This window comes from Ictalurus punctatus, chromosome 9, assembly GCF_001660625.3.
Source record: "Ictalurus punctatus breed USDA103 chromosome 9, Coco_2.0, whole genome shotgun sequence".
In the NCBI taxonomy this organism is placed as follows: domain Eukaryota; kingdom Metazoa; phylum Chordata; class Actinopteri; order Siluriformes; family Ictaluridae; genus Ictalurus; species Ictalurus punctatus.
The window spans coordinates 18,905,460-18,922,511 of NC_030424.2; the positions used below are offsets into that span (position 1 = coordinate 18,905,460).

Consider the following 17,052-nt stretch of genomic DNA (forward strand, 5'->3'; position numbering starts at 1 on the left):
CGTGTTGTTATATTTATTTTATTTTATTTTATTTTATTCTATCTTGTTTATTTTATGTACATGTTGGCACGGAACAAAAAGGAGTGGCTCTTAATTTCATTGTACATGTGTATAGTGACAATAAAAGGCATTCATTCATTCATTACAAATTATATAAGTATTTCTATTTCTATCGTTTTTTTTCAGCAGGACTCCCTTATTTATCTGTGGCCTTTTTTTGTCTCTCTTTTTTCTTTGCTTTTACTATAATGGCTGATTGTAATGGAATGGAATGAGTTGGGTTTGAATGTAAAACCCGTGTTGGCAGTGATCAGAGAGAAGTGTGGAGGGTGAGGTGAGGGGCGGTGCGGTGCGGTGCGGTGCGGTGCGGTGCGGTGCAGCGGCTCTGCCACACATCCGGGTGTCGCTCCTGTTCAGAGCGCAAACTCGCTCCAGGCTGCGGCGTTTCCGCGACGCTCAGTGAGAGAGAGAGAGAGAGAGAGAGAGAGAGACTGCCATCCCGATCCAGTTGGATTACCACCCCGAAATGAACGAGGAGTAACATTCAGTTCAATAACGCGTCAAATCATATTTGTACAAATGTGTGTTGCTGTGTGTTAACTTCGGCATGGACGACATGGAGGACGGCTTAATAACACCACCACCACTGCCTGACATGCGAGACGCAGCTACGGCCAAACTATAGGAGACTGGCCGCATTTCCCTTCTGTTTTATTCCGCGATTTCTCCGTTCATGCGTTCGTCTCAAATCTTGCGTCCCTGTCTGGAGGAAGCATGAAGAAGTTTAATATCAGAAAGGTGCTGGACGGCTTGACTGCGGCTTCCTCCTCCTCTTCCTCATCCGCATCAACTCAGCCGGGTAACAGGGAAAACGACATCATTCAGGAGACTCTGCAGTCCGAGCATTTTCAGCTCTGCAAGGTGGGCGCTTTTCTGATGATTTTACACCGGAGGCTCGCGATGCCTCGCAGGCTAACATGAGCAATATAGACCCCCTTGGGGGACCCGCATGCTAACGCAATGCTAACCAGCCCCGCAACTGCTTCCGCCAACACTGAGCCCAACATTACATACACAGTCTGCGGCTACGTGGCAAATATAAATAAACCTTGTTTGTCATCACTGATGTTTATATTCCTGTCTATTCATTTTCAAAATTATATAATAACGCTCCATACATTATGGCAATATTGTGCGGCTGTTATAAAATATAACGCTTGTGAAATGTTTTCACACGAATATTTGGAAAGAAGAAGAAGCGGGGGGGAAAAACTTTCCCAACTCGCACTACATTGATAAGATGAAGTGATCGGCTACGCAGTCGGGTTTGTGTAATAATTGATCCGAGAGTTTGTGAAGCTGAACCCGGGGACCAGTAGCTGTGGTCATGTGATCCCATCAGCTAGCTTGGTATCATTCAATTAGCAAGTTAACGTTAAATTTAAAAAACAAATTGTTTAAAAGAGAAAAAGCGCTAGGTGGCTTGCTGTCCGTAAAATTGCTGTTAGCTTACTTACTAGACCTGTAGACCTGGCTTCCTTTACTACTGTAGTCATTCATCTATCTGTATGTGTATCTCCCAGGATGTAGCTAGCTTAGTTAGCTGTAGTACCTGCTAGCTAGTTAGCTACGGCTGCGTGCGCTGTTTCTTAAAAAATACATTGGCATCTATTTCTGTTAAATGTACTCAAACGATTTATGTAGTAAATGTCCCAAAGAGGCTCAAATTGTCAAAGCAGTATTTGTTTGCTAGTTTGTTTTTGACACGGTGTTAAACTATGTTAGCTGTAAATGTTAGCTGGTGGCAGGTGTTTCACCTGACAGCTGTCAAACCACCTTTCGGCTTTAATGTTGACATTTACTTGGTGTTTGTGCAGTTATATTGCTATATCAGTTTACACACACAAAGATGGGCAAAATGTTTTTTGCGCCTTATAACTTGTTTCTTTTGACACACTATATTCGTTAGCTAGGTCTCCCGGGGGTTAGTGAATTTATTATTATATTTTAAGACGTGATGTGGCTACTTCTTTCAACTACTACTGATATAGTTATTTTATTTAGGATGTGCTTTTATTTAGCGATAAAATTATAAGCCTACTTGACCTGTGACTGAACACTAATGTGTTTCCTATAGGAAGTTGTTCATGTCAGTTACTAAACCAGTAATAATGTTTATCTATAATAGCTTTGAGACTAGGAAGAAACTGATAGGTGGAAAGTTCAGGAATTTCTCTAATGGTTCCAATAAATAAACATGGTAGTAAATATACCTAATGTGTCTAATATTTGAATGATTAGATTATATCTAATAAGTGTGTTATGTAAATTTCATATAACTGTGTTATTGTGAGACAGAGTTATACTGTACACTTTGAGAAGTCTGCTAACTCAGTTTGGATATTAAGGAGAGCGTATTGGTGATGATAAACTCACTAGAAGTTATTTCCTAAAAGTGCTTTATTGGTATAAACCCCCATATTTAAAAAGTAGCTGTTATTTAAAGAACATAATTTTTGTTGTTTAGGTCCTGTTTACATACTGTGGTGCTCGAGTAAGTTTGAGTTGTATAGAATTTTCTATATTTCTATATCACTTGGCCATTCCAAAATATTAACTTTATTCTTCTTTAACCATTTTTGGTTGAACGACTTGTGCTTAAGGTCGCAAAAGCAGGGCGCTCACTTACACCTGATTATCATCCCATTGATTGAAAACACCTGACCAAGCCTAGAGGTTCACATACTTTTACCACAAGCTGATATGTAATATTGGGATCATTTTCCTCAATAAAAAAGACCTAGTATAATATTTTTGTCTCATTTGTTTAATTGGGTTCTCTTTGTCTACTTTTAGGACTTGTCATGTTTTTGGTCATATTTATGCATATATAGAAAATTCTAAAGGGTTCACAAACTTTCGAGCACCACTTCTTATACAGGGAACAAACCTTTTAAGAATTTTTTTTTTTTTTTTGTAGCTGGCAAATGCAAGCAAACAAATATTTTCTGTACCTGCGTTTGTTTTCCCTGTGTAATTTTGCCCTTGTTCTTTTTCCAGTACTAGTTTGGATTGCCAGTTTGTTATGTTTCTGGTATTTATATGACAAAATAATAAAAGAATCATATTCATAGTGAATAACAGACAGTGTTAAGTATTCTACTTAGTATCTACTGCTTTATACGTCCATTAAGAGTTCCGTTAATAAGGACGAATAATGGATATGTGGTTTAATATGATTTTTTGTTTGTTTTTGTTTCACAGACAGTGCGACATGGCTTTCCTTATCAACCCTCAGCCATGGCTTTTGACCCTGTGCAAAAAATACTGGCGATCGGGACACAGACTGGAGCATTAAGACTGTATCCTTCCATAAAATAAAGAACATATGCTCCCAGGAGGTTTTATGTAGAGATTTGTCGATTAATGTTAACATTAGGGTTGTGATTGTTTCTGTATTGCAGGGTCTAATGTAAACGACTAGTCTTCACTTTTTCGCCCCGTGGTCTTAGTTAACTTGGTGATTTAGTTAGCTTACTTAGGTGACTTACTATGCTCAGTTCTGATGTTTCTAGATCTCTACAGAAAATCAGCAGTTGATCTATCTGAAGTAAACCAAGACATGTAGTGTCATATGATGTACTGTACATACTGCTATGTTAATTCAGGAATATATCAAAAGGAGTAATCCATCTCCAAGTTAATGAGTCAGTAAACATAAACAATTTTCTGGATTCCTGTTTTAACTTAAAAACTGAACCCTTACCCATGATTAAGGAGGTAATACAGGACTCTGGATAAGAGCTTGATTTTCCTCCTGCGTTTTGTTTCTTGAATTTCTTGCAGTTTGATTTCAGTGTCATGTTTTGTTGGTAGCTGACTGTGAATTTCTGGAAGAGCTCCTGGAAGTTTCTGGACATAATGATATCTGTGCTGTGGCATGAGCCTCTCTGTTGCCATATGCTGCAGAGCTGGTCTCCTCATCACTTCTGCTCACTCTGTGCCAGGATGCCACCTCACATGTGCTGGAATCATCACTGGTCCTGCTGGGCACGTCTGCTAGACCATGTGACTCACACAGGAAAGCTGTGCTAGGATGCTGCTCTATCTCAAGTTTGTGGGTTTGTTTTGTCACTTACTTTAGGTGCACACATGGAACATCACGACAAATTGAAATTCAGTTCCAAACAGCTAAGTGTTGTTTTTATGAAGTTTAGTTTAAGTTGAAAGCTGTGTTACTAGCCAAGGCTGCTGTGGATGTATTAGTGGTATGTCTTTGTTGTGTAGTTGTGGCAGTTGTTCTATTGGGAGTTCAAAATCCACCCACCTGTTTGAGTAGTTTGTGTGTTACCGCAGGCTGTTGAGGAGGATTAAGTTCAGACACCCAGCTAGTGCCTGGGGCTGATGGACTTGCTGTCATTCAGCCGATTGAACCATTTATCAAAATACTGACGGTATCGATTTGCGTTATTCCCCAAACATTGGGAACCACAGCCCCAGGATATTTCTAAAGCAAAAATAAATAATTAAAGTGAGATCTTGCCTGATTTAATACCTTAATGTGGCTTTTATTTTGTCCATTTTGTTCACAGAACCATAGCAGATAAATCATTCTGACCTTCTTGTTCACCTGATTAATTTTAGTTTGTAAAGCAGATAATGATATTTGACATCTAACTGCTATCATAAAAGCAGTAACAATCCTTCTCTCTCATTCTCAGGTCTGATCAAATGTTTAGGTGTAATAGTTTTGTCGGAAAGTCAGTTAACTGACACAAAACTAACACCTATCATATAAAAACGCCTCTTTATTTATGACCAAAGGTTTTGTCATGTAGCGCCAGCTGTATAGCACCATTGACCACTTTGGCTCACCAAAAGAGGAAACATTTAGGAATTGAGAAACTATTTCTCTTTTATGCTATCTGCAAACTTTATATCTTCTTGCTTAAATGTGTTGCATTCTGAAGACACTGAGCTGATTGCACGATTAATGTATATGTGATTATCACTTCCTGCACCATAAATCATTACATTTACCTCCTCACTTTCTTGTTTCATATGCACTATAGCATTTATAATCTGTCTTTGGTAGAGAAGTTATTGTAAGCAGTAAGTGTGTTGTGGTGCTTAATTAACACAAGAAAATTAATATGTCTTGGGAATCAGTGTTAAGAACCTGCACCATCTGCAGATGCAATTATAACAATTAGAAATGCTTACTTTAACCATATAGGGTTTGATGGGAATGGGTGATTATATGCGCTGGTAAAATGTATAGCTAGTGGTATAGTGCGAAATAGCTTGAAATTTGAGAGAAGTTCTAAACGTAGTTTTCAGCAAGAAGTAAAGATCGTCATCTTATATTCTCTTAGCTTCTCTTCTTTAAATGGGTTTTAAAAAATCTGAAATAAATCAAATGTATTCTGACATGGGAGAGAGGACTTTGCACAAGATGACAAACTGCATTCAGGAGAGGATGTGGTGAAGGAATGGAGGTTTATAGGTGCTATGATAGAAGTGATAACTGGAACTATCATGCCTTATGGACATTCTGAAACATTAAATATGCAGTTAAAATGAATAAGTGTTGATGATTAAAGTCCCCATGAAATTAAAATCGAAGTTTTGTGACTTTTAGTATGAATATGAAGCCTTAAGGTTAGCCACCAGTGATAGCCACCAATACGAATCAACAATTTTGATGACGTCATGCTGCACTTCAGCTTCTCAACAGATTTTCTGTCTAATCAAATGCCCTGTAGATTATGAAGTGTCCCGTCCCCAACGTTTTAAAAATCCATCGTACTAACTGTCAAGTACGGCTTAGCCCGGGATGTGAGGTAAGCTAAACGCTATTGGCTATTTAAATAGAAGGAAGGAGCCACTCATTATGTCCTGCACTCACTTCCTGTCTCAGTGGAAATTGTCGACACATCGAATAACGCTGTGTGTTTCAACTCACTTCACGGGGACTTTAATAAATAAAAATTTTTAATTGTTGTCACTTTGGGATGTGCGGTTGTAGGAAAATAATCAGAGTTATAATTCTCCCCTAAAATTATTCCTCATCATGTTTTATTCCTTACTTAATGAACTGAACTGTAAGTTTTATTTACTGAGAGCATTAATCACATACACATGATTTTTGATTCATCTGCTGAATTGAAATGCAGAGTCTTTACATGTGCACTGAGCTGCTTCAGGTGTGGACTTTAAGGCATGCAGTTTCTGTTTGATCACACTAATGTTAATCTTGTCTTGCACAGATCTTATCTTTAATTTACTGTCAAGAACTCTGCTGACGGGCCTATGCGGATAGAGAGTTTGCTATAGTTTGATTGGATTTAGTTTCATTTCACAGCTTATCAGTTATTCGGGTTTGTGAATGCGTATGCAGGAGAGCCTTGCTTAAACAAACAGCATGAATTTTACAAGCATTGTTTTTTTAACTCTGTAAATTTGCTTGTGGTATTTTGTGCTAGTGTTAGCTTGCATAGAGGACAAAGTCTGGCTGTTTAATACACACATGTTGGGTCAGTATTGTGTGATTTCTGCATTGAAGACTTCAAATCATAAAGTGAAACAAATTCTTGATGGAAAGCAAATGTATAGTTTTTATCACAGTATGTATGTTTCAGGTAGGTAGAGACAGATGGCTAATTGATTACTCTGCACTGTGCAGACATCAGAGCTCTGAAAAATGCATGTACGTGGGTGTTGATGGCTTCCTCTTACCACATTAATGCTCTGTGTGGTTTTGACACATTTCAAGTTTTTATCCAGAAGCGTGTAAGCATTTTATGTCAACTTATCAAGCAAGACTTTTCCCACTCTTCGACTGGAGATATACTCAACCGTCTCCCACTGATGGCTCTCTCAAGGTTGCCTTCTCTCTGTTTTGTCCCTTCAGAGAGAGCTGGTTTACGTAGTTTGTCGACAGCACTCGGCGAGAACAGATGTCAGCACTAGAGGGAAATGCTGACAGTCATGGCCTTTATACCGGTACTGCTTGTAGACACTCGTGGCCTGCTGTTTTAGTCAGTGTCACATGACAGCGCCCTTATCAGATTGCGAGGTCGTTTGTTTAGCACCGGAAGCTGCTGCTGTATGACATGCGTCACCTGTTGTGGCTGCACAATAATATGATGCCTATATGTTTGGTAGCTTAAACTTTGAGAACATACAGCAAATAGAGAGGAAGGGAATCACGATAACCGAGGTCATGCCTCAGTAGATGTCTACGGCACTCACTTTTATACATCTCGGTGTCTTTTGGGTCTGTGAGCTTGAGTTAGCTCAAAAGTCAGTTCTGTCAGTGTTAAGCTGTGCTAGTTGATCCACAGTAAGCTCTTATGTCTACAGTTGAAGTGATCCACAGTGAGCTTTTTGTGTTCAGCACACAGCACTAGGCTCTGCTCCAGTATGAACTGCAGAGAAATAGCAGCTCTGTCAGATGCATTGACTTATGAATAAATGATGCCGTCACGCTCTGCTGATCTTTATTTATACTATCCCACTGTTATTTATCTAGTCCGAGTGCTAAGTGTGATGATGCTAAGCCTGCTGTGTAAAAGAAGAGCCTCAGTGCATTGTGGAAAGAAGGTGACACAGGGTGAGGGGAGAGAGCAGGACGCTCCCCACCTGCCTGCCGGATTATGATTGCATAAATTTAATCACGAAGAGCCCTTATCCACTGCCATGCTAAATATTTCCATAACCAAACGCAGAGATCATCTTCCAAGTCCGAACATGAATTAGTAAGCTGACATGAGCGACATAAACACGTGTTTGCTGCTCTGTCTCATTCTTTCTGTCTATCTCTCAAGCAGCCTTATATCTGGACGTGCACTCTTGTTTGTCCTGGATTTGCTCACGTAGTCAGAAACAGTCATTTAACTCTTACGTACTGTACGTAAATGCTTGAAATAATCCAAATTATCTGCCAAATTTGAAATATCTTGAAAATCTGAAAGTCTTATATCTTAGATTTACTTTTATTTGATTTTATTCACAGTGTGTTGCTATTGTGATTGTAATAGGTATAATAGGGAAAGCTTAGTATGATTTCTCTTTAGCCTATTGAAGTGCTACAGTGGGAAAAAGGCCTGTTCATATTGTGCTGTAGGCATGTATTTTTATTTGTTTATTTATTTTTTTTTACGAACAGGCATTTCCTGTTTATAGTATAGCCCTTTAAGGCTTCTTAAGATCTTATCTAATGTGCCAGGACTCCCGGTTTCCTGAAATAGCAAACTTTTTAGGACCTCACAACTAAGAGAAAGGGCCTCGCCTTGATTTGTATTGTGCTTTACAGTAAGGTGATTACCAAGAGGCACATCTTGCAGAAGAATGCAGGATACTTTGTTTGTAGATGTCACAACAAATATCTGCTCTTCCCATTGGATTACCTGCAGAACTGTTCTTGTTTTTTCCCTTTCTTTTTTTTTTTTTTTTTCTAGCTCATTTGTTTCATTTGGGTTTGTATGCTGAGGAATCTATCTACAGTTCTTCCCATTTGACTTGCACATCAATCTTCATTTTTCTAAATATCACCCCTTTGTGTGTCGTCTTGTCTGATTGCTTCAGTCACAGGACAGCACATGGTGGCTGCTGCATGCCATTGCTCAGTGTGGCTGGCTGTGTGTGGGCTGCATTCCTGTTGAGTGGCACTGAATGAGAACATTTATAGCATAGTGTTGCAAATGGTTGCTGCAAACACTGACGCGGCTTAAGCCTGTCCTCTGGGACTTTGTAATCCTTTTAGCAATGTCACTGGATGAGATCCTCAGTGATGGTACTGACAGTTTCCTAGGAGCAGGTCCCCTCTAGTGCTGGACTTACGGAGATTACTGTATTTATTTTGTCAGCATGATGCCAATCCGTGCCACATTACAGATCAGTTATGCATAACGTTATGTCATATTGTTATATTACTGTCCTAAAGTGGTCGTTCAGTGACAGTTCTTTTGTTTCACTGATTTAACCTTGACTAAGCTGAGCACAGCTTTGGCCGTGCCGGTGTGGAGTGTTACTGCCAGCATGAGAGTGGCTCGGCTGTCATCCAGCTGCAGTTTCTCATCAATGAGGTAAGTTCCTCTCTGTGTTCTGCACACGCAGTCCCAGTCCCAACTCCAAGTCCTGATAGCTTTACACTTTCTGCTTGAATGTGAGCATTTCTTATTTTCTATTTTATGAGGATTGATTTACATTTCAATTATCCTGTTGCTTGGTCTACACCGAGTTATCTGTTTGACCTTTTCTACAGGGGGCGCTAGTCAGTGGTTTGGCTGATGACAGCATTCATTTATGGAATCTGAGGCAAAAAATTCCAGCTGTTCTCCACTCTCTTAAATTCACCAGGGAGAGGTAAGTTGTAGTTAGTCTTAGCTTTAAAAAAAAAAAAAAAACACACCAAAGTTATTTTCTTGCAGTTGTTCGCATGGGCTTTAATGTAATACCAGTTAGATTTAGTTCAGCTTGTTTTCTAGCTGGACATCTTTGATTTTGAAACTGACTCTGATGTTTGGGGATTTCCAAATTTCCATGTGAATCTCAGTAGGAGCCCGGCTACTTAGAAGGGAAATGGATTAATACAAGAATGCAGACTGGGAGTGAAAGGCAGTCATCCTGCAGTTTTTCAGTACGTCTCTTGTAGTAGCCTTAACCTCTGGCACTCAGAGCCAATAGGATTCTCAATGTGCAGATGTAGATGGTCTCCATTCCTCCTTAAACATCTGATTAAATTGCATGGAGAAGTATTGAAAATGGAGAGCATCACAGTGTCTTTTGATGTGATTTAGGCCATTACAGAGTTATCAGGGTTAAGGTCAGGAAATAGAGAACAGCACTGTGTCTGAAATCACTCCTTCTCACACTTGTTCATTTGTCATTTCAACAGTTTTATATAGAACATTATATACAGTCATAGTGTCATATACAGCCTACACGTACTAGTAAGTGCGTTAATAAAATATAATCTCCCACAGTTACATACATAATATCAACAAATTACCTACAGAAGTGACTTTCTGTATTAAACAAGTATTTGCTGAATTAAGTGGTCATTAATCATGTTTTCATTTACATTTATACATGAAGTTGAACACTCCATTTTACATCCTCACAAGGAAATTTCGATCTGAAAGAAATCACTGTGTATTGTAATACTTTAATACAGTAGTACTTTGCATCAGGTGTACAGTTAATTTGCAGTGCATTGTGGGAAATATAGTGAACTATCCACAAAAAGTTGTAGATTTGGACAAATGCAAAATAGCAATATGGTACTAAATTTAAACAGCGCAGATCTCGGGATGTTCAGATCGTTCCACCGCTGAAACCTCATATCAGTCAAGACACAGTTGAGCTGCTGGCTTTGTTCCCAATCACTGAGACATGGCTTGCCTGCTTGAGACATCCACTTTTTCTCCTTTCCTTTTTTGTGATGTAAATAATAGCAAATGCACAGGAGACTAATTGAATAAAGCTTTTTGCATTCTTTAAATGCTTTGACTAGAACGCTTTCTCTTTTACAACGATAGAGTTCTCTCAAAGATTTGGCATTAGTATTTTAATACAGGAGTGCATTAATATGAGAGCAGTGTTTTTCCTGTAAACTGCATCGTCAGTTAGAACAACTGTACTGTATTGCTGAAGTTGCAATCTGAAAGAACTGACACATTATATTTATAACACTGGTGAGCACGGCATCGCCATTTGTTCTGTGCACGTTGTGCTGTGTAACAGTGAAGTCGAAGTGAGATTATTTCAGTGGAGCTGAGTCGGGTGGAAGTGGTATTGTGAAACACTGATGCTGAGGCTGATCATGTGCATCTGAATTCTTAGTAAGCACTTATGGTTCAGAGAAGTATAAGCCATACTTCTGAACAACCACAAAAATAAGAATTTTATATTCAGATATGCAGTACCACAACGTAAAGCTTGTTAAGGTGTGCAAAATTGCACCACTGTATAGTTTTGTCATCAGTTAAAAAAAGAAAAAAAAAAAAAACCCTGGTTCAATATGATATACACTATATGGGCAAAAGTATGTGGACACCTGACTATCACACCCATATGTGCCTTATGAAAATCCCATTTCAGATTTACCTCCTTTGCTGTTATAATAACCTTGACTCTTCTGGGAAGGCTTTCCACTAGAATTTTGAGCATGGATGTGAGGATTTGTCCATTCAGCCACATGAACATTAGACAAGGAGGCCTGGGGTGCAGTCTGTTTTCCAGATCATCCCAAAAGTGTTAGTGGGGTTGAGGTCAGGGCTGTGTGCAGGCCACATGAGTTCTTCCACTCCAACCTTGGTAAACCATGTCTTCATGGACCTTGTGTAGCACACAGGGGCATAGTCATGCTGGAACATTTTTTGGGCCCTTTAGTTCCAGTGAAACTTGGAAATTTGTAATGCTACAGCATATAAAAACATCCTATACAGTTGTGTATACGTCGAGTGCATCATTATACCCAAGAAAAAGTCATTGATGACCATGTAAGCGCTCCTAAACACTCAGGTGAACCTCAATAAGTCAAATATAAATGGAAACATGCTTCAAGTTGCACTTTCTTTCATAAGAATTTATAAAGGGTGCCAATTTTTTTTTTTACTAATTCACAATATTGTTTTTTAAAAAAAAGTTTAATAATGATTATCTTAGAATAAATTTACTTCACTTAACAGTCATATTTATCATATATTTTCAGTGTGAGATAAAGCTAATGAACCACAAAGACATGTTTCATAACCATTTTTACAGCTCCCAAGTGTGCCAGTAATTCTGCAGCTTAATATATATTATATAGTGTGCAGTAGTATTCTCATGGCTTTTGCCCATGGATTTTCAGTTATATGAGTTATTTGAACTTCATAATATGTCATCAGCTCCAAGGTAACTGTTGGATCATTACAGTACGTTACACAAATGCTCAGATGGGAAAGACAGTGTTTTCGTCTATCGTTAACTGTCTAGTGACTTCAGCCTTTCCCCTATATCTCCTGAAGCCAAATCATTCCATGGCAACCATGCACAGTCTGCTATGATATCATTTGATTTATGCAGATTTATAGAGGCATAGCTGTCTGTTGAGGCACATAATGTCTGTTCACATGCTTGTTGACATTTAGTCTGTATGCCTTTTTAAATCAAAAATCTGCCATAACCTCAGGATGTTTCAAGTGCAATGAGTCATTTGGTTAAAGGAATGTATAAATCACCTTTAGTGATGCGAGATCTCATCTGTTCTTTGTGTTTTGGCAGGATCACGTTTTGCCATTTGCCCTTCCAGAGTAAATGGCTTTATATCGGAACAGAACGGGGGAACATTCATATTGTCAATGTGGAGTCCTTCACTCTCTCAGGCTATGTCATCATGTGGAACAAAGCCATTGAACTGTGAGTGTGTGTGTGTGTGTGTTTGTGATGTTTTGACCCTTACTCGACTGTAATGCTCTCTCTGCTTGGTCCATACCAATTAGAAGCATAAATAAATAGTTTGCCTTTATTAGAAAATGTGTGCATTCTTAATAATCTTCTTCTAATTTAATTCTTAGAGTTTATAGCATGTATTTATATGTCTTAAGATTCAGCTTTTCGCAGAAAGGAGCAGTCAGTGTCCCACTGTTTCCAGTGGTAGGCTGTAATCAGCGACAGGAAAATCATTTGCTGTGGCCATCTACAGTCATCTCAGTCTCAGATATCCAGTCCTCCAGATGAGTTGCTATAGAAACAAGAAAGAAGTTAAAAGAATGCGCACACACACATATTCAGTTTTGTTCTTTTTCCTCCCAGAGATGTCTATTAACTAAGCTCAAAAGCAAAAAAGTTAGAACTGATACAGTGAGGACAAGAATGTTAAACAGAGATGTGTCAGAAGAGACAGAAACACATTCTTGTTTAAGGCCACCTTCAGGTGTTTGGAAATGAGTCGTTCTACCTGCAAAAGGGTTGAAACTAGGTAATATTTGTTTAGATAATGAACATGACATGGTTGAAGACAATAGTTAGATTTGTAACATATGGTCAGTGCACCATCCTCTCTAGGGTCCTTCCTCATGTTCTTGCTGTTGTTGCTATGGAGATGGTGTCGTTCACATTTGGGAGGATGTAATTAAATTACTTTCCAGGCCCACTGAGGTAGATAAATGTTCTCTTGAGATATTATAGCTATGGTATATATGCTTGAGGTCATCAGAGCCCATCCTAAATATATCTCCGTTCACCAAAGAACATCTTTTCATATGATTTCTACTTCACTTTAACTGATGCTCCAAATGATTCTTCAACTGATTCCTCAATTGATTCTGCAGCTGATTAATCACTGAATCTTGTCTGCTTTTTCTTGCTGCTCTTGCTTTTAGCTCTTCAAAAACCCACCCTGGTCCTGTGGTGCACATCAGTGATAATCCTATGGATGAGGGAAAGGTAAGAACCACAAAGCAATACAGTGTTTTTCAGCTGAATCTCAACAATTATACAGTTGTATGTTAGTTCTGCATTGCCTGTAAAGAGCAAGAATTCAAGTATCCCACTGAATATCTTTTATCTTTTGCAGCTTTTAATTGGTTTTGAATGTGGTATTGTTGTACTATGGGACTTGAAATCAAAGAAAGCTGACTACCGCTACAGCTATGATGAGGTATGATACATCTTAATATTTTAATTTGATTTGATCAATTTTAAGGGTCAATCATTCAAATACATATTAAGACATGTTCTGGTAGATTATTAATGTGTACACTCCTATTGACAATTCTTGACATCTAAGAGGGATTAATGATCCCATTCCCATCAGTTAACATGGGGTCAAACGCTCACAGAGCAATAGGCAGGCTCACCATAATTGACACTCATTAACACTAATAATAAATCAAATTCAGAGAGGTGTGGTAGTAATGGTATTGGTACAGTGTACATGCAAAACACCTCGTGGAACTGGCTTGTCGCTCAATAAGTCACTCAGTTGCTCACAGACTCGCTCGCTCACACATTCGCTTACGCTCGCACACACTTGCTCGCTCACACATGCACTCGCTCACGCGATCGTGCACTCACTTGCTCACGCGATCGCGCACTCACTTGCTCACACAATTGTTCACTCACTCGCTCACTCAATTGGTCGCTCACTCGCTCGCTCACGTGATTGTTCAGTCACTCGCTCACGCGCTCGCTCGCTCACTCACGCACGCGCTTGCTCACTCACGCACACACGCGCTCACTCGATCACTCACGCACGCAATCGCTCGCTCACTCACGCACGCAGTTGCTCAGTCACGCTCATGAACTCGCTCATACACGCAATCACTCAGTGGTGTTTTGAAACATATTCTTTTTGTTCTTCTTTTCTAAATTGTTCGATACTAATACCATACCATTGTGTAAGATGCAACCCTTTAGTCACGACGAATGTTTGTTTTATCCGTGTATAGTTTAGGTTGGTAATAAATTGGAACTTAATGCAGTGACCTTTTCACATATAAATAATGGAGGCCTTTATTGCACTCGGATTTAATTTAACACTGGGGATGTCATGAGAAAGGGAACAGATATAAGGAGTTTTTTAATGCCAAGAAAAGACAAGTAAGTTGAAGAGTAGTTGAGAAAGTACATACTAAGGCGTTCATGGCACTATTCATCACAGAAAGCTGAACAGCACTGTATGAATGATAGCATTTAAAGGGTTCATGTGCTGTTTTAAGGATACAGAACAGTGGTTCACTGAAGTACACATCTGCATTACACAAACTAGTTAGTCTGGGAAAACTGGAAAAAAGACAATGTATAATTCATACATTGGTGTTGGGGCACTTTGAGATGTGTTGGGATACACTGGGACGGTCTGGGGGCACATAACACTGTGCATGTTTTGTACGTGAGCAAAGATAAAGGAAATGTACTGTAAAGAAAATGTTTAGTGTGAAAACAAGCTAATTTGTACATCGTTTTCTGGTATCAATTTTTAGTTTTCTAATGTGAGTTTTTTTCCCCTGAATCTTGAAATATTACCACTGGACAGATTGAGCTCACATTAATTCATGCATGTTTTTGCAAATGTGTATGCAGCTGCTAACATGTTTCTCAATCGACCAGCCATGCTTGTGGTTATGTGCTATGCCGACCTTCATGCTTCAGGTTTTCTTATAAGAGTTCCCTTTAAAATAGGTACACAAGCAACAGTTGTAATTTATACTTTCTGTTCTGTGAGGATTAAAATCTTCCAATACGACAAAAGCAGTGTGCATGTCTATGGTTTTCCTGGATGGTCTGTGTTTGATTGCTCATCCTTTGTTTGGCCTCTAGGCGATCCACTCAGTGGCCTGGCACCATGAAGGGAAACAGTTTGTGTGCAGTCATTCAGATGGTACTCTTACCACATGGAATATACGTTCTCCTGCCAAGCCGGCACAGATCATTACACCACATGGTAAAGCTCCTGTCCAAGCAAACTCAGCTTGGCTGATGGGCCACTTAAGGCTGTTGTAGTAAAGATTTCTAAATACAGGTTTTTAAAAATATCAACATGTTTAATTTAAATAGTAGAATAAATAAAAATGAACAACTCTCCTGGGATTATTTCTTTTAGGCAAGCAGCCTAAGGATGGAAAAAAGCCAGAGCCATGCAAACCCATTTTGAAAGTGGAATACAAAACAACCAGAGCTGGGTAAGCTTCAGGGCCCAAATCATCAGCACATTTGTATAATGCAAATACGGAGTTTGCTGAAGTCCAGGTGACTTCTGTCTAGAAATCACACAGATTTTCATTATGTTCCTGTTCATTGTTTTGGCTAGGGATCCTTTCATGGTGCTGTCTGGAGGTCTTTCATATGATACAGTGGGACGCAGAGCCTGTCTGACTGTAATGCACGGAAAAAGTACTGCTGTACTGGAGATGGACTATCCCATTGTGGATTTCCTAACTCTGTGTGAAACTCCTTACCCGAATGGTAATCCACTTCTTCAGTCTTATCCCATGACTTTTTTGCTGTACATGTTTCCTAAACTGTATGTTGTGCTAATTCACTAGTTTTTGTAGGTGTACATAATAGAAACATTCACCATGGTCACAATATCATAAGTACTTATGATATAAAACTGAGTATAATTATCTCTGCACAGATTATCAAGAGCCTTATGCAGTAGTGGCGCTGCTGGAGAAGGATTTAGTAGTTATTGACCTCGCACAAACTGGGTATGCAAATGCTCAGGAATGATACAAATGGAATAAGCGTTCCACTTTCAGGCTACAAAAATGATGACATCGACATTTTACTATGCAGGTACCCTATCTTTGAAAACCCATATCCTCTGACTATCCACGAGTCCCCAGTGACCTGCTGTGAATACTTTGCCGACTGTCCTGATGAACTTATCCCTGCACTTTACTCTGTGGGATCCAGGCAAAAGAGACAGGGCTACAGTAAAAAGGTAACTGTCCATACATACGTCTCTGCAGTTATTTGCACACAGATGGTCTATTCAGTGCTGAAATCTGAGATCTTTTTTCCAGGAGTGGCCTATAAGTGGTGGTAATTGGGGCCAGGGCACACAAAGCTATCCAGAGATCATTATCACAGGGTGAGTTTGTGTCCTGTGTGTCTGTGTTTTTTAGGAATCAGTCCATTTTTTTTTTCCTGAGGTCATTTAGGGCATTTATGGAATTTACAGATGTCATCTTTTCAGTGAGTGTTGACTCATGTCATTTATGGCATTTGGCAGAAGCCCATACTCAGAGTGACTTACATTCATCTCATTTATACATTTGAGCAGTTGAGGGTTAAGTCCCTTGCTCATGGGCCCCAGCTGGGCAGTGCTGGGATTTGAACTCACAACCTTCACTAACCACTGAGATTCTGCATGTTATGAATATCCAGATGTGATGAAAGCTGCTCAACAGTTAGTTTTTTACAGGTGCAAAAATATATATTTCAATTTAATACAAAAATGCATACGATATACCATGTCTGCATATCAGGTGCTGCGTACACGTCGCCGTGCGGTATTTTAGCCTAGCGTTATGATAAATGATTCAGTGGTTTTGG

At 39.2% G+C, this 17,052-nt stretch overlaps 1 protein-coding gene across 6 annotated transcripts in view; it reads left to right on the plus strand.

The window, feature by feature from the left end:
- The first annotated feature begins 406 nt into the window (after positions 1-406).
- Positions 407-17,052, plus strand: part of stxbp5b (syntaxin binding protein 5b (tomosyn)) — a 32,989-nt gene continuing 16,343 nt past the window's right edge. For 4 of the 6 annotated variants that reach the window (XM_017476368.3, XM_017476367.3, XM_017476370.3 and 1 more), the window contains exons 1-13: positions 408-921; positions 3,265-3,362; positions 9,008-9,089; positions 9,269-9,369; positions 12,274-12,408; positions 13,374-13,437; positions 13,568-13,651; positions 15,313-15,436; positions 15,596-15,674; positions 15,803-15,957; positions 16,130-16,202; positions 16,291-16,438; positions 16,521-16,588. In XM_017476368.3, coding sequence (XP_017331857.1) covers positions 775-921; positions 3,265-3,362; positions 9,008-9,089; positions 9,269-9,369; positions 12,274-12,408; positions 13,374-13,437; positions 13,568-13,651; positions 15,313-15,436; positions 15,596-15,674; positions 15,803-15,957; positions 16,130-16,202; positions 16,291-16,438; positions 16,521-16,588 — 1,358 coding nt within the window. In that variant the 5' untranslated portion in view covers positions 408-774. Of the gene's footprint in view, positions 922-3,264; positions 3,363-9,007; positions 9,090-9,268; positions 9,370-12,273; positions 12,409-13,373; positions 13,438-13,567; positions 13,652-15,312; positions 15,437-15,595; positions 15,675-15,802; positions 15,958-16,129; positions 16,203-16,290; positions 16,439-16,520; positions 16,589-17,052 lie in introns of all 6 variants that reach the window. The other 2 variants (XM_017476365.3, XM_053682532.1) reach the window with 2 other exon arrangements.